General features: G+C 52.9%; 8 protein-coding genes across 8 annotated transcripts; 4 read left to right on the top strand and 4 right to left on the bottom strand.

The window, feature by feature from the left end:
* Positions 1–39: 39 nt before the first annotated feature.
* On the top strand, positions 40–1,164 carry Z520_10859 (uncharacterized protein; the record flags this gene model as incomplete). The annotated part of the gene is made up of 2 exons (XM_016781351.1): positions 40–66; positions 127–1,164. The coding sequence occupies 2 exons, from the start codon at positions 40–42 to the stop codon at positions 1,162–1,164; spliced, it is 1,065 nt and encodes a 354-aa protein (XP_016627563.1).
* Positions 1,165–1,628: 464 nt separating this feature from the next.
* Positions 1,629–4,358, top strand: Z520_10860 (uncharacterized protein; the record flags this gene model as incomplete). The annotated part of the gene is made up of 1 exon (XM_016781352.1): positions 1,629–4,358. One exon carries the CDS (start codon positions 1,629–1,631, stop codon positions 4,356–4,358), a length of 2,730 nt encoding a protein of 909 aa, XP_016627564.1.
* Positions 4,359–4,993: 635 nt separating this feature from the next.
* Z520_10861 (uncharacterized protein) lies at positions 4,994–7,470 on the bottom strand (the record flags this gene model as incomplete). Its single annotated transcript, XM_016781353.1, has 2 exons — positions 4,994–7,400; positions 7,466–7,470. 2 exons carry the CDS (start codon positions 7,468–7,470, stop codon positions 4,994–4,996), a joined length of 2,412 nt encoding a protein of 803 aa, XP_016627565.1.
* A 1,396-nt stretch (positions 7,471–8,866) lies between these two features.
* Positions 8,867–10,636, top strand: Z520_10862 (uncharacterized protein; the record flags this gene model as incomplete). Its single annotated transcript, XM_016781354.1, has 1 exon — positions 8,867–10,636. One exon carries the CDS (start codon positions 8,867–8,869, stop codon positions 10,634–10,636), a length of 1,770 nt encoding a protein of 589 aa, XP_016627566.1.
* A 673-nt stretch (positions 10,637–11,309) lies between these two features.
* Positions 11,310–12,186, bottom strand: Z520_10863 (uncharacterized protein; the record flags this gene model as incomplete). Its single annotated transcript, XM_016781355.1, has 2 exons — positions 11,310–11,990; positions 12,055–12,186. 2 exons carry the CDS (start codon positions 12,184–12,186, stop codon positions 11,310–11,312), a joined length of 813 nt encoding a protein of 270 aa, XP_016627567.1.
* Positions 12,187–12,512: 326 nt separating this feature from the next.
* On the top strand, positions 12,513–14,101 carry Z520_10864 (uncharacterized protein; the record flags this gene model as incomplete). Its single annotated transcript, XM_016781356.1, has 2 exons — positions 12,513–12,889; positions 12,940–14,101. 2 exons carry the CDS (start codon positions 12,513–12,515, stop codon positions 14,099–14,101), a joined length of 1,539 nt encoding a protein of 512 aa, XP_016627568.1.
* Positions 14,102–14,755: 654 nt separating this feature from the next.
* On the bottom strand, positions 14,756–16,981 carry Z520_10865 (uncharacterized protein; the record flags this gene model as incomplete). Its single annotated transcript, XM_016781357.1, has 1 exon — positions 14,756–16,981. One exon carries the CDS (start codon positions 16,979–16,981, stop codon positions 14,756–14,758), a length of 2,226 nt encoding a protein of 741 aa, XP_016627569.1.
* Positions 16,982–17,585: 604 nt separating this feature from the next.
* On the bottom strand, positions 17,586–21,155 carry Z520_10866 (uncharacterized protein; the record flags this gene model as incomplete). The annotated part of the gene is made up of 3 exons (XM_016781358.1): positions 17,586–19,209; positions 19,299–20,918; positions 20,968–21,155. 3 exons carry the CDS (start codon positions 21,153–21,155, stop codon positions 17,586–17,588), a joined length of 3,432 nt encoding a protein of 1,143 aa, XP_016627570.1.
* Positions 21,156–21,352: the final 197 nt, after the last annotated feature.

Here is a 21,352-nt window from a genome sequence, read left to right on the forward strand (position 1 = left end):
CGTATCACGCGTAGTCTTGCAAGGACGGGTAATTATCTCATGAACGAGAAACATCCCCTTGTTCTTGTATGTTCGAGGACCGAGCCTCAAGCGGGAAACCGGACACGTGCTCACAGATGTATCTAGATCTTCTTTGTCCTCTTACAAGTTGTCGGCGAATTTCTGTTTATTCCAGCAGCATGGGACCGCCTTTCGATCAATCAGATAGCGGCGTTGCCACCTCTGATCGTTGCTCCTTTGGGGTTCCTGTACCTTTCCAATACTACGTCCTCGACCATCACCCCTGAGAATCACCGGTCGGCAATGCTGGCCTATCCCTATGACTTTGCTCTCTTCCACCCAGGCTATTTCTGCTCTACCTGTCGATTTGCAAAACCAGCCAGGTCCAAGCACTGTTCCATATGTAAGGCTTGCATTCAAAAACAGGACCATCACTGCATTTGGATCAACAACTGCGTCGGAAGGAATAACTATCTGTGGTTCAATCTTCTCCTGGTCAGCATATCCGCACTGCTGTTCTACGGTTCATATCTAGGTTATGCCTTGCTCGACCGAAGACTCCAGGAGCACCTCGTGCCGCCGGCGCTGACGAGGGGCAGTTTCACGGCCAAGCGGTGGAGCACTCGGATGACTTGGGGCGAGTACGCGCACGCTTGGGCATGGGCTATCGCCATGGAATGGCGCATCGGGGCCGTCATGATGCTGGCCATTATGTGTATCCCCCTGGCGCTGGGTTTTCTAGCGTACCACATCTATCTCATTTGGGCTGGAATGACTACGAACGAGAGCTCCAAATGGAGTGATTGGAAAGAAGACATCACAGACAAGGTAGTCTTCAGGGCGGAGATGACTCGGCTGAGGGAGACATATCCACCTCTGCCTGAGGACGTCGAACCATTAGACAAGGATGTGAAATGGCCCGTGGGCGTGCGGGCAAAGTGGTGGTTGGTGAGGACGAGAGATGGCAAACAGCCGATGAGGAAGGTCACCAGGGAGGCAGGAGATGCTGCGAATCCTGAGACTGAAGACGGAGGAGGTAAGAGGGGGGAGGAAGAGGTGCCAGACGAGCGATGGGAGCGTGTTTCCTCGCTTGCACACGTTGAGAATCTGTATGACCTGGGCTTTTGGGACAATCTGTGGGATGGGCTGTTCAATCGCGGATGAAGCATTCGCAGCACAAAATGAGAGTACCATGCTAGTGCCAGAGTACTACTCGTGCTAGGAGAAAAAGCTACTGTATATATGGTTCCATCAAGCAAATACTTCAACTCGAGGAAGGACTCCGTCTACTCTCCACCCTGATGCCCCGCTGTCGGTGTGTCTGATCTCCAGGGGAAGTGAGCTTTCCTCTCCACGGTGCCATAGGTTTATTGCTACTACTCGCTTGTTCATTTGGGTGCGATCGCCAGCCTGATTTTCTGGGGAACGAAACAGCAGTGAACATCTCATCACGTGAACTGGTGCCGCCTTTGGCGCCTTGCGGTGAGTCGGTGACCTCCCACCTCCCCAACTCCCAAACCCATTCGAAGTTTTGTGCGCGCCTGCGGCAAGCAGCAATACTCGCACGAATTTCAATCGATCGACGGCGAAGTCATTGCGTGATACCCGCAATTTCAGGATGCTTGCCAATGGCTCCTCGACCTGCCAAAAGGCAGCGCAGATCTACCATCGTCCTTTCAGACGGCAGCGATGAAGACTTGGACCTGCCGTCTCCCAAACCTGCACGAGCGGGTCTCCAGCGGGAGATCACACTCGATGGAAGAACATCTACAACAGTCTCTCCAGTGAAGTCTACTACGACTAGGTCTGCCTCCAGAAAGGCTGCGGTTAAACCCTCCCCAACATCCTCACCCGAGAAAGCGAGAAAGAATACCAAAGTCAAGTACGAGGTAGAGAAGAACAAATCACTGCACAACTTCTTTCATAAGGCGACAGAAGACCAGAGATGGAAGAGAAAGTCCGAGACGCCAGATGTAGAGGTGCAAGATAATGGCGAGTTGAGTGATGCCATCGAAGACGACGATCTGTCCGACGAAACTTTGCAGGAACTAGGATTCACCAGGGGCCGAGCCGACGACAATGCAAACAGACATATACCTGGCGCTGTGTCTGCAACGGCGACCTCTAAGCGTAATGCTCACGGTGGGAGTCTACCATCCACCCAGAGATTCGTCAAGCCTGCGGCAGCAGACCGACCTGTCAACAATCTTGGAGACCCGTCTCAGATTGATAACCACAACCACCGCCCCTGGGCCGACCGTTATGGACCAACCAACCTCGAGGAGCTTATGGTCCACAAGAAGAAGGTGTCAGATGTTCAAAATTGGCTGCAGGGCAAGTTGGATGGGCGCAACAATCAGCAATTGCTAGTACTAAAAGGCCCGGCGGGCAGTGGCAAGACTACGACCGTAGGTCTGCTTGCGAAAGCTCTGGGCTTACAGCTCGTCTCATGGCATAATCCTGCTGTTTCGGAAGGGGGTGCGGGCAACTCAATATCCGCCCAATTCGACGAGTTCTTGAATCGAGGTGGTCAATTCAGTAGTCTGGCTTTTGATCAGGATTTTTCCGAGGGAGATGCAATCAAAGGAGACTCAAACAGGCGACTTCTGGTCATTGAAGAGTTCCCATCAACGATGACGAGGTCCTCGAATGCCCTTCAGTCATTCAGATCCGTCATCCTGCGCTTTCTAGCTCAAGCTAGCAGGTCTGCTTCCATGGCATTTCGTGGCCAACAGAATCTCAAAGATATTTACCCGTCTGTGGTTATCATCGTCTCTGAGACTTTGTTGTCCTCTTCCACAGCACTGACGGACAGCCTCACAGCTCACCGGTTGTTGGGTGCAGAGATCTTGAATCATCCTTTTGTAACCACCATGGATTTCAACCCCGTTGCGCCTACCTTCGTCACAAAAGCGCTCGACCTAGTGATCAAAAAGGAAGCGAGAGACTCACGTCGACGTCGAATCCCGGGCCCAGCCATCATCACAAGGCTAGCTGAGATGGGCGACGTCCGTAGCGCGGTCAATTCACTTGAGTTTTTGTGCGTGAGAGGAGGGGATGGGTTGGAATGGTCTGGTACAGTTGCTGCGAAGGCGAAACGGCCATCGAAGAATAAGGAGAACTTGGCATTGACAGAGGTGGAAAAGAATTCCTTGCAACTGGTCTGCCAGCGCGAAACAACCCTTGACATGTTCCATGCTGCAGGAAAAATCGTCTACAACAAACGCGAAGATCCACGAGTACTAGACACTAGAGCTCAACCACCACCAAAGCCACCCGATCATCTCATGCATCTCTACACTCCAAAGGCGTCCGAAGTGGATATTGAAGCCTTGCTCAACGAGACAGGCACAGACATTCAGACATTCATCTCTACATTGCACGAAAATTACATCCTGTCATGCAATGGTGATACATTCGAGGAGCGTTTCGAAGGCTGTTCTGACATCCTCTCCGCAAGTGATGTCTTGAATCCTGAAATCCGCCAAATGAAGCGGCGCCATAACAATTCAAATCCCAATTTTGGGACAGTGCAGTCAAACGTCCAGGCTGGAACTTCGGATACGCTGCGGCAGGACGAAATCAGCTTCCATGTTGCCACGAGAGGCCTGTTGTTCAATTTACCACATCCGGTTACTCGAGCGGCGGTCACGGTACCAGGTGCTAAAAGAGGAGATTCGTTCAAAATGTTTTACCCAGCCAGTCTGAGGTTGTGGAAACCCATCGAGGAGACGGAGGGTCTCTTGGAGACGTTTGTCTATGGCGGTGGAATGCTGGCCGAGGGAGCCGACGTATCTTCTGTGTTTACTTCTACGAGCGGGATGGGTGATGGAGGCGTCGCGAACTGGCGAACGAAAGAGTTTGCGCTAGACAGCGCCAGCAGGGAGTCTTCGACACAAGTCAAAGAAGAGCCGACAGACACAGCCACCCCCAACGTCTTATCTGAAGGCCCGGAAGGGGCTGAGAACAACCCACCGCCCCCGGTTGTGTACTCGAAGGATACATTGGCAACCGAGCTTTTGCCGTACATGACTCGCATCCTTGCGGCAAGGAGACGGGATACAACAGTCTTGGAGAAGATCACCAAGTTCAAGCCTACCAGCTATATTTCCACAGATGAAGATGGATTTGAAGAAGACGACATGACTGCGAATGCCATATCTGGCGAAGGTCTTGGGCTTACACAGCCTCCCACTCCCGCCACCAGAAGCGCAAACGGAAGACTCAGCAATGACCCCCCGAGACAAGGTTTCGGCTCGACGCAGGGTCTCACGAATTTGAAGAATGACATGCCAGTAGTGGCTGATATGGGCGTGGGGAAGCTCTACATCTCCGACGACGACATCGAGGACGACTGAGCGGCCCGCTTCCAGTGCTGCTACTGTTTTCTTCTGCGCACAAAGCACCTCAGCATGGGATGAGAAAAACATTACTGGCGTTTCCAGTCCGGTTTAGGCTTGGTTAGGTTTGTCGGAGGAGAGAGAAGCTGCTCTGATGCTCGATGGTCCCGGCGTGAACTATTGTAGGGAAAGACGTAGGAACAACATAAGGAGAGCAACACGGAATAAAAGAGAATAATGTTCAGAATAGAATCGGACACCAAAAGCCCCGGAACGTTTCCCTGGCGTAATTAATGTATACACTTGAGTTACATTGCACAGCCCTGGGGGAAGACTGTACCGTGAGAATCTATATAGAATAGTCCAACGATACCACAGGGAGTACTGGTTCCTATCCCTAACCCCTATCATGCATGCTATAGCCAATGGCGGCGGTCCTCGACTTATGTAGGCCATCAGGCCATCAGGCCATCATTATACCGCTCAGCTCAATAGTCCCCTTCCTCGTCCCGTGTTGTTTTCTTTTTCTTTCCCCCCTGTTTTTGGGTTCCCAAGCTGGAACATAATTTTGTCACGCTGTTGCTTTCATCAGTCTGTGCTTTGTCACCAACCGATGGTCACCTGCATGTGGTCGTCTCTTCCTCGTCCACGACTCAGGTCTGCTGGAACCATCCATCCTCCTTGATTCGAAAGACAAATGTGACCGCCGTGGCCGCCAACAAGCCCAAACATAACGCCGATGTTCCGTATTTATCATAGTACCTCGACACGCTAGCCCTTCTTTTGCGAATCATCTGCACCCGCAGATAATAAATGACAACACTATATACCAATGCTGCGGAGGCGACAATGGTAAACCCCCACGCAGAGATCAAACTCACATTGTCTCCAAAGTTCAAGAGCGCCGCGGCAATGGAGCCGATGATGATACTAAACTCCAGCCACGAAAGGAAGGTGCGTTCGGCGGCAAAGTAGACCTTGGGTTCCACGCGGACGGGCACATGGATACGTTTGCCTTTGGGAGCCTTGAAGCGTTTCACTTGCACTTGGCCGGTGAGCTGGTTCCTGCCGCCGGCAACGCCTCCGTTCTGTGGTAAGGGGGTGCTTGTAGGGATTTTGTGGACGAGTCCGAGGACACGGTCGCTAAGGTGATGGGCCTGCTGCTTTAAAAACAACGGGTAATATTTCCACGATTTCGACTGGCGGGCTTCTTCGAGCTCGTCTTCAGCATCATCTTCTTCGGAGTCGTAGAGATACTCGTCTGAGACGCGCATGGCAGCAACTATTTCTTCCTCGTCTAATGAGTTACCAGGCGCCGCGAAACCGTCTTCGATGGCGTCTCGGTCCTGGGCCCGACTGTGCTCGTCGAGTGCTTGCCGTGCGGCCTTCAAGCGCCTCGTCCCTTCGTCTTCGGCGTCCTGAGAGCCATCCAACATGGGTGTCGTCTTTCCGGTGGTGTGAGCTTCAGCTGCTGGATCATCTGAATCATACTCATCCTCGTCAACATCGCTGGTTGAGTAGCTTGCTGTATTGGCAGGTCGTTCAATGCCGAAGCGGTGGGTAATGGGTTTCCGGATGTCGACGTCCATTTGGGGGAACCAGAATGGGAGAAGATCGATGCGATTAGGGAACATGGTGGCGGTGCCATGGATGAATTTCGAAAACTTTGGCACAGCTTCGACAAGATGACTTGCTGTCAGGTCACGAATCCACTGAGGTGGTTCTTGCCCGGCTTGGGTCTGCAGCTTGACCTCAAGGACGGCATAAGGGAACCGTTCAACATCCTCCGGTGGCAGCTGAGGAAAAGGCCAGTCGATCCCAATGTCCATTCGTCGCCAGTTCTTGCCGGCACGCTGTCTGCCATCAAGGTTGTCTTCACGGACCATTGTCAATTCGGTATCCAACGATATTCTCACACGGGCGTCACCTGGAAGCTGGAATGCCGTGCGGTGGTAGAAAGACCTGGTCACCGGAACGAGTTTCCTGCTGATGACACGGTATTGGATTTCTCGAGCGAGCTGTTCGAGGTCCTCGATTTCCTTGACGCTCTTCTTTCCCTCCTTGCGCATCTTGGCAAAGACCTCATCAACGGTCAATGTCCCGTTCAAAAAGGCATTGACGTTCTTCTCTTTCAGGGTGAACCGAGCTTTGACAGACTTTTCTCCCGTCCAATCTTCGCGGTGGGTCTTCCTCTCAACGAAGATGGTCTCGTTTTCCATGCCACCGTACCACCGAAGGCGGATGGCCTCGGCACCCTCGGTCTTCTTGAGACGACCCATGTACAGCTCCCATGTTTCGGGATTGTCGTAGTAGATGGATGAGATGGCAGAATCCTTCTCTTCGAACTCTTTGTTTGGGTTGAAGACCAAGACGGGTAAATGCTTGAGGATGATGAGCTTCAGCTCGGTAATATTGTCAGGGTGGACCCAGTACTTTGTTGTTTGACGGACGAAGTTCTGCTGGGAACCACCGGCGCTGCTGTCTCCTTTGACCGGGTTGCCCCGCGTCCGGACCAGATCGTATAGTTTGGAGAGCTTGACAATGAAGGCATCGTAGTTGTCTTGAAAGAAGGGCTTTGCTTTGAGGCGGGTCGCGAAGGAAGGACGAAGGATCAACTGGGTTTGCTTGTCGTGCTTCTTGATAATCTTCTGAAACCCTGTGTAGTTCAGTTGGGTGAATTTGGCCAGGTCATGGACGTCAGCAATAATGTCGGAAAGGTCAGCTTCCAGCAGATCGAAATCGTTCTCGAGCTCCTCGTCGGGCTCTGAGCCGTTCTGATTTTGACGCTCTTGCCGTTCGACCACCTGCTTGACCTCAGCTTCAGCGGCCTTGATCCTTGATATAATCTCCTGGCTTTTGAGCTTCTGAAAGGTGAAGACCTTGTCAAGCTCAGCCTCCAGCAGCCGGATGAAGTTGGCCTCGTCGTCGTCGGTCCATGCTTCTCGCTCGCCGCTTTTGCCATTCACAAAGGGTTTTTTGAGGGCAGCTTTGAGATCGTCATAAGCAATGTAGTGCCAGTAGTAGTCCTTGATCAGGGACTGGCGGAGCTGCTGTCCGAACCTAGAGAGAGGTGGATTGTTAGGGAGGAACACAATAGAGCGGGGTTGGCTCAGGACAGAACATACTTCATGGCGAGAGGGATTGGAAGGGCGCTGCAAGTCTACAGCATTGAATGAAAAGATATGTGAGCGTATGATAGACCGAGTAAAAGTGACGAAGGACACAGAGCTTCAGATTCAGCAGAGAATAATAGACATACCTAGGTACGTATTGGGAGCATGATGCAGCAGAAGCAAAGCTCAAAAGCTAACAAAATTCTTTGCAGGTAGAGGTGATGGGTGGAGGTGATGCTGGGGGGCACCTCGAAGACTGCGAATCGGGCTCGGCTTGCGGGGGCGTCCGGTTGCTTAGGGCGTTGATCAGTGCCCCCCCAGCAACCCAATGGCAACCGCGGGATTAGGGAACGTGCTCCTGTCCTTGATGCTTATAAGGCCAGAGCGTCCAGGGACAGCAAGCAGCTAGTCTGCCAGTGGGGATATTGAGGTACCCACTGCTCACCTACCTAGCTCGCTAGGTTTTAGTGCCTAGGTGCCCGCCTATGAGGCACCTACCGAACCTAACAAGCTCCCCTCGTGGGGGGAGATAGGTGAGATAGGCTTTAAGCAGCTGGTGATAGTGGGATATCTAAGTATGACACCCCGCCATCGAGTTGCTAGGCTGTGAGCGCAATGTCAAAATCGACAATCACCAAGTAGCCGACTGCGAAGACTTGCAGCAGCACAAGCTATCAAACTACTAAGGAGCAGTACGAGGAGCTGTGTGATACCGATTGGTTTGTGCTCGTACTCGTAGGTGGCGCCTCTCACCCATCACAGTCTGCGGACTGCCAGTGCATGGCCGATACAGCCTTGCGAGGCCGAGAGGAAGTCCACGAACCAGAGCATCCACCCGTCCCCAACCTTGCATTGATCGGATCTTCGTGCTACAGATGCTACAGACGAGGGAGCTTACTCGAGCTACAGCTTCTCGTAGTCTGGAAGCTGGTTCCTGGTGCTCGGCAGGTGAGCCTTGTCCAGACAAAGATGCATGAGAAGTGATTGATTGGGATGGTCGTCGTCTGCGACTTCCGCTCTGGGACTGGAACCAAGACAGCACAGAACCCGTCGTCGGCGTCGTCACTTGGCTCTTGCATCTCTTCATTCAACACTGGAATTCATCCATTCTATCTGGCAGATTCAGCGACCGAGTTCATTTCATTCAATCTCCCCTCCATCGCTTCCTCGCTCCGTCTCTGCGCTTCGATGGACTCATAAATCCGTCAGGCAACCGCGCTAGCCTCAAGGGCAACCGCAACCAGGTGCCCAAGCCTCAGTGGCGCCTCGTTCAAGCCAACACCATACAAAAAGGCTGTGCCCTGCGCTCCGTCGGCTTTCATTGCTTTCATCCATGAAATATCGTCTTCGAACTTTGTTCCATGTGCTGCCTCCAGAATTCCATCTCAATCTCCATCTAATCCTTCACGCGCCATGACTTCCTCCGCAACCCAGGTGGCCGTGAGCCAGGTCCCAGATTTCCCAAATGAAATCTTCCTGCTTATCATCCAAACATGTCCGCGAGCTACCTTGAAACAGCTGCGCTTGGTGTCTAAGAATCTCGCTCATATGGTTGAACCATATCTCTGGCGCAAAGTGGTTCTGGTTCCAAACGACCATTGTATCCTGGGCCTTTACAAAGCGCTGAAGCGCTCAAAGATCCCCCGTCATATCACTACTCTGACCTATGATGGCCGCTTTGGCTCTTTCTTCCACTGCATCAAGGGAGTTCCGCCTGACCCAACTCTCCCATTCCCCAAGGAGGAACAGCACAAAGAGATGGCCTTGCTAGACCGCACCTGCTCCGGACATTTCAAACCTTATGAAGAGGCCTCTATCGAAGTTGCCATCCTCTCTAGGGCTTTACGAATCCTCCCAAACCTGCAGGCGGTTCGCGTCAAAGACCACGAAGATGGATCCCCTATTACGGCGGACAAGGTTCCCTCCTTCTATCTCAAGTTTTGCAAACGCCTGAGAGTCAACCCAAAGGCGGTCAACTGGAGTTCCATGGCGGGAACTTCCGGCAGATCGTACACAAAAGGATTCCTCACCGCCGCCTTCTCTGCTGGCTGCCACCTTCAGATCTTCAAGGCCAAAAATATAGATGGCCGCTCCATGTTTGGAGTGGTGCCCATCAAGGCGCCCGCAGCATTCCAGCAACTTCGCATCTGTCGAACTATCACGGAGAACCTCCGCACCTTGGAGCTCTCGTTCCGTAACGACACACTGATTAGTACCGCCAATCATATTGAAGCAGTCCGCTCTCTTTTAGAGGGCGCTTCGAGAATCAAGACGCTGAAGCTGCGGCTGACGGATTGCAGTGCCAGTCGTTTCCAGTATGCCGAGGATGACTTGACTTCGGATTTTACTGGACTTCTGGAAACCTCCGCTGGGACATGGACGTCGACGCCTCTTGTCCCCAGATTAGAAACCTTGATCGTCGACGCCTGCATCTGCCACGATGAAGACCTCATTCACTTCTTGAAGATCCACGCCGCCACCCTGCGACGCTTGGAGTTGTCGAATGTGACCCTCCTCGGTGGTGAAGATCGTCGGGAATGCTGGGTTCGCCTGATCAAGCACTTAAAGACAGATCTAAAACTCACTTCGGTTGCTTTCAGCGGATGGCTCAGTAATGGGGGAAGGCAACAATGGTTCGTTGCAAAGGACACTGTGGGCACAGACAGGTTGAAGGCTAAAGTTGAAGCCTATGTTACTGACCGACGGATTCGAGAATGCCCCCTCGAATCCATCGCCATTCAACCAAATCAAGGGGACGTTGTGCAGCCAGCAAATGGAGAAGAGTTTGAAGGGGACTTGACCTGGACCATGATCTACTCCAGTCATTCCGGAGACCATATGGATTGGCAGCTGATCCAGCCATCATTCGGCGTCCATTCAAATGAGGTATCCCAACCACCATCAGAGCCTGGTGATGTCAATTCGCTAGAGCAAACGAATTCTGATGGCTGGACAGGGCAAACTGGTGAGCAACTAGACGACTCGGAACAGGACGAGCCTCAGCTTTCCTTTGGGACAGCCGGCGTCACAAATTTGCCGCACGGGGATCCCTTCACGCACCAATCTTCAACGCATACAACATCCACGCTCACATTTTACAAATCCGGTCAGTCTGTCTCAGCGGCTTGGAATCCTCTCGCCCCGGCTCTCGAGTTCTTGTTCAAGCTCCCCCTCAATAAATGACAAGGGCCGGCAAAAGGATGGGTTTACCATTGTCCTGCCCGCACAGCTTCTTATGGATGGTATGGTCCCGGGTCTTGTTGTTACGTTGTTCAAACTGGCCACGCTCTGAAAATCGCCAATTTCGTGCGGCGAGCAGCCAAGATAAGTTTGGGCGTTGTAGGTCGTCCAGATTTGTCAATTTCGAGGGCTTCACACACCCTGACCATGCAAGGAGGAGTCCACTTGGGATGGTGTGTCGGGCTCTCCGGCGTTGGATTAACGAGCATCACGAAGTGACGATGGGAATGCATCAGATATTGAAAAGTGGAAATGGCACCTGAACAAGGACTTTGTTGTATACCTAGTAAAAAGGCGCTGGTCTTTAAGCCATGACGGGGTGAATTGTGCTGGACATTTGCAAGGTAAAATGCTTGATAGCTAATCCTATCGGTGAGAGACAAGGCCAGAAAGTTGTAAGTCTTCTGTGCGTCACTCGGGGACTCTTATTCTTATATGTACAACACGGCTCGGGCTTGCCGGGCTTGGGCGACTGACTGAGTAACTGAGTAACCGTTGGTGGCCTTTCAATTTTCATTGCTCTTTCTCTAAGACTGGGCTTCGGCAGCTTGGGAATCCCAATGCAAGTCTCCTGTCTCGTCCAGTGGCGGGACTTTTCTCTTCCTTCTCCTGACCCTTACAGCTCCCCATCGGCCCTCAGCACGTCTTTGCTATGATATGGTTCGCTCAGCAGCGTGGTTTGCCCAGCCCTCGGCTCGCAGGTCATTCTCTGTTTCCCCTCGTAGACTTGTGGTCCTGGCCGCGGGACTTTTGACACATCATAGCCACTGATAGTGGACGAGTCCTTCAGCGCCTGCAACAATTGCTTCATTGTCTCCGGTGTGAGGTCCTCGTAGTAGTCATCATTGATCTGTACCATGGGTGCATTGACGCAAGCACCCAAACATTCCACCTCGAGGAGAGAAAAGAGTTTGTCTTCGGTCATCTGGCCGGAGTGGATGCCCAGAAACTCTTCGCAGGCCTTCATGATGACGTCGCTGCCGCATCCTCCCAGCATGCACGGCGTGGTGGTGCACACCTGGACGAAATATTTCCCGACCGGGTTGCGGTTGTACATGGTATAAAAGGTCGCGACTTCGTAGACACGCATGGGCGGCATCTCGAGGATACGGGCCACTTCGTTCATCACGCTGATCGAGGTGTAGCCGTGTTGGCGTTGGCCCAGGTCCAGGAGGGGCATGACGGCGGCCTTTTTGTACTGTGGTGGGTAGCGCTTGGTGATCTCATCGATGAGGCGGAGATTGGTCTCGTTGAACTTGAAGGGGATGGAAGGGTTGTTTTCGGGGGTATTGCGATGCTGTGGGCTTCTCTGTTAGGGACTGGATTCATGTAGACTTTCATCAGTGGATGTTGCTACTGACCACTGCAAGCGATTCACTCCGCGACGACGGCGAGGTTGAGAATTGTCTTGGATGAAACAGCTGTCTGCGAGGAGCTCTGGTGGCTGTCCTCGTCACCTGGCGTACCAACTGTGGCACAAGCTTTGACGCCATGGTGGGCGACTTGTGACTTGATCGCAATCTAGATCGAGGACGGGAGTGCCTTTGTAAAATGAGACTGCGACGTCGAGAAAGCGAGACGTATAGAGAGAGCTCCCACCAATGACAAGGAAGTCAATGTCACTGTGCTCTTGAAGGGTTTATGATCCTCCCTATAGCTCGCCTCGCTTTCGGCTGCTTGTGTTCCACCGTACTGAGAAGCGTCGTCACTATTGTCATTTGAAACTCCGCAGGCGCAGCCTTTCCCCTTCTCCACGCTGGCCAGATTGGGTCGCCAACGACGATGCGGTCTTGATTATAACTCCCCTTGACGTATGAGAATGAGGCTCTCATCCGTGGTGGGCGCGATCCTCGCCCTATGCACCGGAGTGCTCGGGGCAGCAGAGTCGAATCTCACAGAACGTCGCTCCACGCAAAAGATCCTAACAGGCGACTTCAAACCTCCCCAAGTATTCGAGAACACCAACCTCGTTCGGACCATCAACCTCGAGAAAGGCTACGTGAGAGAGACGACCAATGTGCTCGTCACCAACACGGACAAGTCACCACAGTCGGAATACTATGTCCCCTTTGAATATGACCTGATGGGCAAGATTGGCGGGTTTGACGCCCGGGACAAGAAGAGGCCAGAATTTCCATTGGAGGTCACCATCGCTGCGCTGTCTGCTGTGTTGGACGATCAGGGCGGAGCCTCAAAGTATGCAGAACCTGTACGGACTCACAGGTAAACTTAGCTGATTATTCTAGGCCTACTCAATACTATGTCATCCACCTCTCGGAACCGCTGCCACCCAGAAGCACCGTCACTCTCTCAATCTCATGGAATGTGCTGGGTGTTCTTTCGCCTTTGCCTGCGTCTATCAGACAGGAAGACAAGCAATACCTCATCTACAATTTCTCCGCCTACGTCCCCACCGTCTACAAGACTGTTAAACAGAAAACAAAAGTAAAGTTTCCCTCTGCAGATGTCCCCGAATACAGCACCACGACCGGCTTGACATCAGCCACCGATCCAGAAAAGCAAGGGTCCTCGTTCACATATGGTCCATACGATACAGCCAAGATCGAGCCAGGCACAGCCTATCCGGTGACTGTCCGCTACGAATTCAACAAGCCCCTGCTTGTATGCAGCCTCCTCGAACGAGATGTTGAGGTGTCCCACTGGGGAGGCAATTTGGCGACCGAAGAAAGATATTGGCTCCGCCATGACGGTGCTACACTTTCAAACCAATTCTCCCGGCTGGCGTGGAGCACGCAAAACTTCTACATCAGCGCAGGGCAGGGGTCTACCTCGGCCCTGAGGGAACTGAAGGTCCCTCTGAAACCCGGCACTGTCGATCCGTATTTCACAGACGACATTGGAAATGTCTCGACATCGCGTTTCAGGCCCAACAACGTCCGCGAAGCCAGCTTGGAACTCAAGCCTCGCTATCCCCTTTTTGGGGGGTGGAAGTATAGTTTCCGCATTGGCTGGAACAATGCCCTCTCTTCCGTCCTCCGCAAGCTCAAGACCCAATCCGACACTTACATCTTGTCCGTGCCACTCTTGGAAGGTCCCAAAATGCCCGAGGGAATCCAATACGAGCAGTTCGTCTTCCGGGTCATCCTGCCCGAAGGCGCCAAGAACGTCAAATGGCAGACTCACGGCGGAACGGGAGTGCCGCCTCTGCATGCCGAGTATGACCTCCACAAGACGTTCATGGACACTTTGGGGAGGACTGAGTTGAAGCTGACGGCTTACAATATCGTCGATGAAGCAAGAGATATTACGGTGTTGGTGACGTACGAGTATCCGTTCCTGGCGGCCTTCCGGAAACCCATGACCATCTTTATGAGTGCAGCTGTGGTGTTTGCGCTCGCTTGGCTGGTGGGCAGTGTGGACACCAGTATTGGGAAGAAGAAGAGATGATCTTTTTGGGGGAAGGGGATTTAGGTGGAGGGGTTGACACCACGTACCTTGCACGATGTATACCTCTCTTTGGGACTGTAGATTATCAAAAAAAAAAGGCCGCTTTTTTCTCAGGGACGTGATAGAAAAATAGGTATGAAATGAAACTGGAAACCTTTCGGGGAATAAAAGTGTGGAATGTTCATCTCATTTGCCTTTCCTTATCCCCGTACCTCATTGCACGTTCATTTCACTGTCACTTCCACTTCGTTAGAGCTCATCCTTTCGATCTGGATCTGACCTGACCTGACCTGACCTGACCTGAGGTTTCCTTTCTGGATTGGTGATGCATACCTAGGTACACTCCCCCTCGCTCGTAATACCGACCCATCTTCTCCCTCGAATTGTCGCCACTAAGAAACGAGGCGTATTCTCGCGCGCATGATGGAAAAATAAAATGATGAGTACCTAGGTAGAAAAAGAAAAGCCATCCCCAATGACCCTGAGAGGAAAGACTCAATTCATGCAAGAGCGCCCCCTCTGCCTTACCCAACTTTGGCCTCGGGAAAGACATCCAGAAATGGCCCACAAGAAAAAGGGAATGTTCCAAAACTCCCAGCACAAAGAGGGGGGAGGGGGTATAGATATCAGGTTAGATAGTAATAACAATTTTGCTCAGCCCGTACACCTCTCCTCCGGTGGACGGTACCCAATCCCCAACCCGTCCATGAGCCTCCTCTCCCGATCCGCCCAGGTATCCTGGTCATCCCACTCCCACTCGTCGACGGGGTAATCGCTGCGTCGTAGAGTCTTGCCCATCAGCACCTTGTCCAGCGCCACGTTTTTGTCTTTGTCTTTGGGATCTTTGGGCCGGGGACGGGGAGCCTCGAGGTCGAGCACGAGGCCGTTGCCGCGGTTGCGCACGCCCGACGAGTCGAATTTCAAGCCGTGGGCTTTCCGCACGAAGCGTCGGATGTCGCGCTGGAAGGTGGTCCCGCCGGACCAGCCCAACACGGCGCAGCCGACGGTGCGCCAGGCGCTGACGATGATGTCGACGCGGCGGTGGATGTTGGGGTTCTTTTTCCGGGATGATTCTGCTTCAGCGTCGGAAGCTTCGCGAGTGTCGGATTTGCCTTCGTAGTTCGGGTCCTGCCACACGCAAAGAGCTTTGTCGAGGCTGTCGAACCCGTGTCCGCCGTGGCTCGTGCTGTCGCCGCGGAACGGGAGCGTCGCCTGCCCACGAGCACTAGTCGTGGTGTGCAGTGTCAACGTGTGCGTGATCCAGCCCTCGCCCTCGAGACTCCTGACCACCTCGACGACGAGGTCCTGGGTCTTGGACTCTTCGCGATGGGAGAGGATGACGTCCACGTCTCCGGAGAAGTCCTTGCCGCGCCGGTATCCTCCGACAATGATCAGTTCCACGTCCTCGTTTGTGCCGAATTTCTCCTTCGGAACGTCTAGCACTGATCGCGCATGCCGCAGAATCACGTCTCCGATCGATTTCACCTCGCTCCGGGGGATCTTCTCCAGAAACTCCTCGTAGTACTTGACGCCGATCTGCTGCACGCGGGTCAAGGTCGACCACCCAAACTCGACCACGTCGTCCATGTCTTTCCAGCCGTGCTCGAAATAAAACTTGCGCGCCGTGTCCGGTCCGACGCCCCAGATGTTCCAGAATAGTCGGAGGTGTTGGAGGTCCTGATCGGCGTCCAGGTCACGAACGACCTGGATGGACCTTTCCGAGTCGTCGGCTTCCAGCGGGGCAGAGTCTTGCCATTCGCGCCACAGTGCTGCGATTTTGGATTCGCACCCGGGCAGGCGGGTGATTTCTTCAACGTGAGTGATGCGGTGGGGATAGGCGGCGACCGAGGCGATGGAGGTCGAGTAGGCGCGCACCCCGATCTCGTCGAGCCTGAGGACGCGGGCTTCCTTTATCTTGGTGAGTTGAGCGATGAAGGCGTCGTTGGGGGTGTGCATGGGCGTGGAGCGGCAGCATGCGTAGGCCGCGTTGGGGCCGACTGCCCAGTCTGGAAGAGGAGGCAGAGGATGTTCGGCTGCATATTCCATTTCAGATGTTGTGGTGCGATGAAGTTTAGGCGGCTTGTGTTTGCTGGAGTCGGCCTGTGATGACGAATGGTGATGTGCATGATCGCCAAAACGGCGGCGAGATGAGGAGGGAAGGGCCGCTGCTTCAGCCTTTGCGCGCTCCAGTATGGACGCGGACACTGAAGGTTTGGATGCTCTTCGTGCTGTGGTGGTTTGGGATTGGGATTGGGATCCAGAGCCTACCTTGACATATGTCGACAGTGGCGCTTGCGCTTTTGAAGAGTCTTCGCCCGTGGGATTGGGGAGGATTCTCGCAGTATAGACAATGTAAGGTTGGTATGGAACTAGATGTCCGTCCTTGAGACAAGCTTCCAGCCAGGAGAGTTTGAGTATGAGAATATGGTTTGTAAGATTAGGCCAGAACGGAGTCGGTCGAGATGCGCCACCGTCCATAGAGTTATCTGAAGAGGCCGAGAGCGTGCTTGAGCTGCGCCGCTTCTGTCTTGTCGAATGCCGGGAGCCGCCAGCATAGTCTGCAAGCTTGACTTTCTTCCTCGCTGGGCCTTGTTCCACGGTCTGTTGATGATCTCCTCCACCCTTGGAGCTGGTCTCCGGCAAGGCTGCCTCTTCGGTCCATACTCCCTTAGCCCGAAGGTCGAACGCAGCCCGCTTCTTCTGGGCGACCCTGCCTATGAACAATCTTGCCTCCTGGGCATCATACGTCAAGTGGCCGCCGGCTTGAAGAATCAAGTCTTCTGTGTCATGAAGTTCGTCTGGTTTCAAGTGAGTTGGAAGGATGAAGATGGGCGGCGACGATGTCAGGTTCAGAGAATGAGGGGGCTGCGAAGAGGCCATGAATAGGTCGTTTCATATCCAAATTTATAAAAGTTGCTTATGTACAAAGAAAGAGCATGGGGTCAAGTAAGGAAGAAGTGAACGTGGTGTAGAAGGACATGTTCGGATGGAGAGGTGTCAACCATGGATCATGGATTGGGAGCATTGCAGATTCACAACCTCGGATAGCTGAGCATCTCCTGCCTGGCTATCATCAGCAAAGACGTGAGGATAATGAGAGGAAGAAAAGCCTTGAATGGACATGGCGAGATGAGATGGAATCGTCGTATTCGGGAATTTGAGTCGATGTGATGGTCCACGTCCGAGTCTCGTTCAGTTCCTTGTCACTTTCCCGTCCAATCAATCACCACCGCCCAGGATCCGGAATCCCGACGTCATGCCAAGACTGCAATATAGCACTCGTTCTCGTCGTACATTATAGTCACATAGTCCTGAAGGGGTTTTCCCCTTCTATACCTAGGTACCTCGTATATACCTCTTCCCTCCGTATGCTTTGTGATCATCCCTGTACTGTTCTTACTGGCCTTATAACAACGATAGCCACCACTGGAAGACCACTGTATTAGGGAATCAAATGTCAGCCTCAGTTACCCCAAATTCCACTTCACGGTTCATCCTCCTCGTCCTCGTCGTCTTCCAAGATATCATCTAACCGCGTCGGACTATACCACTTAGCCTCCTGCTTCTCCAACACAGAAGCAAAATCTGCTGCATAGTCCCTTTTGTAGTATTTTGTCAGACTCTCTTGCGGATCCGTGGCCAGCGGGAGGAGATCCGTTTGACCTTCGGGCGGTGTGATGGCGATTCCAGGAATTTCAACCGCTCGTGGAATGATATAATTCTCCCCCTCAATCTCTCCATTCGCGAACTCAGACTGGATCCAGAACCAAGTATTAGGACGGACGAGTGTAAAATATTCGTTTTCGGGGATTGGTGATCGGTTTGGTTTAGTGTTCCGGAACCTGGCTGGAATTTTTGACGGGCGCTTTTTCAGTGTCGGCTCTTCCCACAACCAAAGTTTCGATTCCAGTGCACATGTCTCGAGAAGACCTCTTTTGTTGGCTTCGACGCACGGACAATCGGCGCTGCAATCTGCCGCGACAGCCTTGGTCGTCGCTGGCGTTCTTATCACCCAGCCCGTGATTAGCTTCTGCTTCAGCTTCTTAAGCTGCGAGCCCTCACTGTCGCACGTCGGCCTGACGGTGTAGCGATCCCATTCATGGACGCTTTGACTGCGCTGCCTCTTCCTCCTACAGTCGCACCATTGCCAGTATTGCCCAAGAACGCTTTGGCGAAGACTGGCCCACAGGAACTCGGTATTGTCTGTATTGTCGGCTGAAGTCCTGGGGCGCCCATCGATGAAAGCCAAGTAGACGAGAGGGAATTTAAGCAGCTGAAGAAGACGGCTGTTCCGTGCCCGACCGATGTGGTGCAAATCCACGTCGCTCTCAAAGTCTCTGCCCCTTTCGACGCGACGCTTCGGGCTTCCAAACCATTTCACGGCCCGTTTGAATGCTGGTCGAGTCTCGGCCAAATCAAGAGCGGCTTTGAACTCCAAAGTGGTACCAGATTTCTCTGCTTCGAGTGCTCTGACGTACAACTCCCTCGAATAACGCAAAGCGGTCAAGTTGTTCTGCATGGCGGAGTCTCTAAACTCCTTGTCCGGATTCCCCAACTCATATTCTTCCTTGAGCTTCCTTGCTTCCAGCACTTTTCCCTGCTCGATGAGACACATGTGCAGTTGTCCATAATCACGCCAGCTGTCGTACGTTTCAGTTCCGCTTAGATTCTTGACGTCGTAAAGCTTTGAGGTCTGTATGTTGAACCTGTACAAACCTTCGGCTTCCACGGCCCTCCCGTTGCGTTGCAGCAGTATCGCGAGTTCGTTCAGTGTGTACAGCAGATAAGCCCGGGTAGTGTCATCTCCATAGTTGTCGTGCGATGGCAGTTCGAGCAGTCGACACACAGTTTTTTCGGCATCGTCGGCCATGTCTAGCATGCATTGGCAATACACCACGCGGTAAGTCAAGCAGCAGACAGAGTTCCCAAGAATCGGTGAAAGCTCATACGCTCTCTCTAGTAGCCGTGTACCGAAGAGAAGGGCACCCTTGTACTTTCTCATGTTCATTAGGTTCATCATGTGCTTTTCAACCCAGCTCAGCAGCCTGGTATCTTTGAAGCCCCATTGTTCTTCATACGGTAGATCTCTCCAGTAAGACATGGTCATGCTAACTTGAAGTTAGTATCTGACTGGTGTACGAGACCGATCGATACTCTTGCCCCCGAGAGACTCGACAGCATTTCGGGGTATACTTACTGCGAATGCTCCAAGGCGCTGAAATCTGCGTCTACAGCCGCCTTATATCTTGACATCCAATGGTGTCGCTTCGCGAGGTCGCGGATATCATGGTCAGGCTCGGGGGCAGACAGCAGCTGAGCGAGCATCCGGCTAGCCTCGGGCCAATTCCTTTGCATGATGCTGAGATACGCTTGTGTATCCTCAATCTCGCGCAACATCTGGGTGCTGCTGGCACCACCTAATAGGTGCTGCATAAGAAATCGCTTCGCCTCTCGAAGTTCACGATCAGCGTGGACATATTCCGACAACTGAATAAGGGCGCTGGCCATCACTTGACGAATGTGGACGTACTCACGGTCCAGAAGAGTATTATGGCCTTGTCGAGTTTGTAGAAGGGTGCACATGTCCAAAGCATGTGTTATGGCCAGGCCGGCCAGGACCTGAAAGATGCCGTCGTCGACAAGGAAAATGGCGACATGCTTAAGGAACGTCATGTACTGTGGGCTGCAAAACTGGCGAATCTGCCCTGATTTGAGATTACAAAGCGAGATGATATGAGCGAACATCCCCCAGAATTTCTCGGGATCGAAGATGGGACAACCCTTTTGAAGGTCGTGTTCTGGCTTGGCTAGATAGTCGCTGAGCACAGAGATCCATGTGTGGACGAGGTCTGTAGACTCGTGTTTGTCATCGATTTCCTGACGTTTGAGTTGTAGCCAGCGTTGCACCTGAGGATGCAGGTTGATGGTAGCAAGCTCAGGTCCCTGGTGGATCTCAAGTAACCCACTCAGACGGAGCAAGTCAATCGTGGAGAGAAGTCGTCCTTGGTTGTTCTGAAACATTGGAAACTTCTCAACAAGTGCGACAGGAATCTCCATTGGATCAATGGCTGAGCAAACGACCAGCAACTCCCCCGCGGCGACATCATAGTCATTGAGAGCATCCCATAGGATAGACATTATGTCCGAAAAGATGGGACTGTAGCCTGGCCATGTTGGACTGTAGCCTTCCCTTGCCTTGTATGCGCACAACTGTTGAAAACGGCTGGGCGAGAAATGCAGTAAACGCATGCAAGCACAAGACAGCGCAAGGCGAAGTGGCGCGGTGTGCCATGCCTTTAGTCGAAATTGCCAGAACGCGCGGAGACAGCTGACTTCATCGTTGGTGTTCGGCAGTGAAGCTCTGAAATACTGCAAGGCTTGCTCCTCGCTAAGTGCGCTGACATACAAGCATGTTGCTCGACTGGCAAACTTCAGACCACATTCTTCAGGTGGTCCATGGTCATCACTGCCGGCCACTTTCAGGACGGCATATGAAGAGGTACAAAGTATGCGACCACGGTCCGGAAGATAGAGGTCGGGTGCGTTTAGTTCAGTCTCCATGTCCTCTTCCAGGCAGGACTCCATGTCAAAGACGACGGTAAGTAATTCATCCCGACGAGCCTCCAAGGTGGATCTGATCTTCAGAAGGGTATGGGTCAAGGTGAGACCTTGGGGAAGATGCTCTCCGGTGACTTTGGTATAGGCTGCTCGATAGTCGCGGATGAAAGATTCGAAGGATCGGCCATCAATCCAGAGGACCTTGCAACCGGTGCGGGTGGAAAACTCCAGAGCAGCTTGAGTAGCAATGCGACGCTTGCTGGTCAAATATTAGAGGTGTTCACCAATCTCTGCTTGTGATGGCATACCCGCACCCGGGAGAACCCCAGAGCAAGATCTTTGTACTACAGACTCCATGGCATTTGTAGGAGTGGTCAAGCGCCTTTATCACCAAGGCAACATCGTGCGACTGGTCGATTGTCGGCGGACTATAGCCATCTTTCTGAGGCGGAGAGGGTGATGCTGGAGCTTGGTGAGAAGATGACTTGCGATCCATGCATCGTCGCTCGAACAGATCCAACACCTGTGCACAGATTTCTCCTGAAAGGAATTCATCGAGGAACACGAGGTCCTACCCGTGATCCCTGTCTAAGAGATGAAGTAGGAAAGCTTGACGGGAAAGAGCCAAAGTGCCGAGCGACGAAAGGCTTGCAGTGCAGTGAGCGAGGTGTCCAAGGGCCTTACCTAGCCGGG

The sequence above is a fragment of the Fonsecaea multimorphosa genome, assembly GCF_000836435.1.
Source record: "Fonsecaea multimorphosa CBS 102226 unplaced genomic scaffold supercont1.33, whole genome shotgun sequence".
NCBI lineage: Eukaryota > Fungi > Ascomycota > Eurotiomycetes > Chaetothyriales > Herpotrichiellaceae > Fonsecaea > Fonsecaea multimorphosa.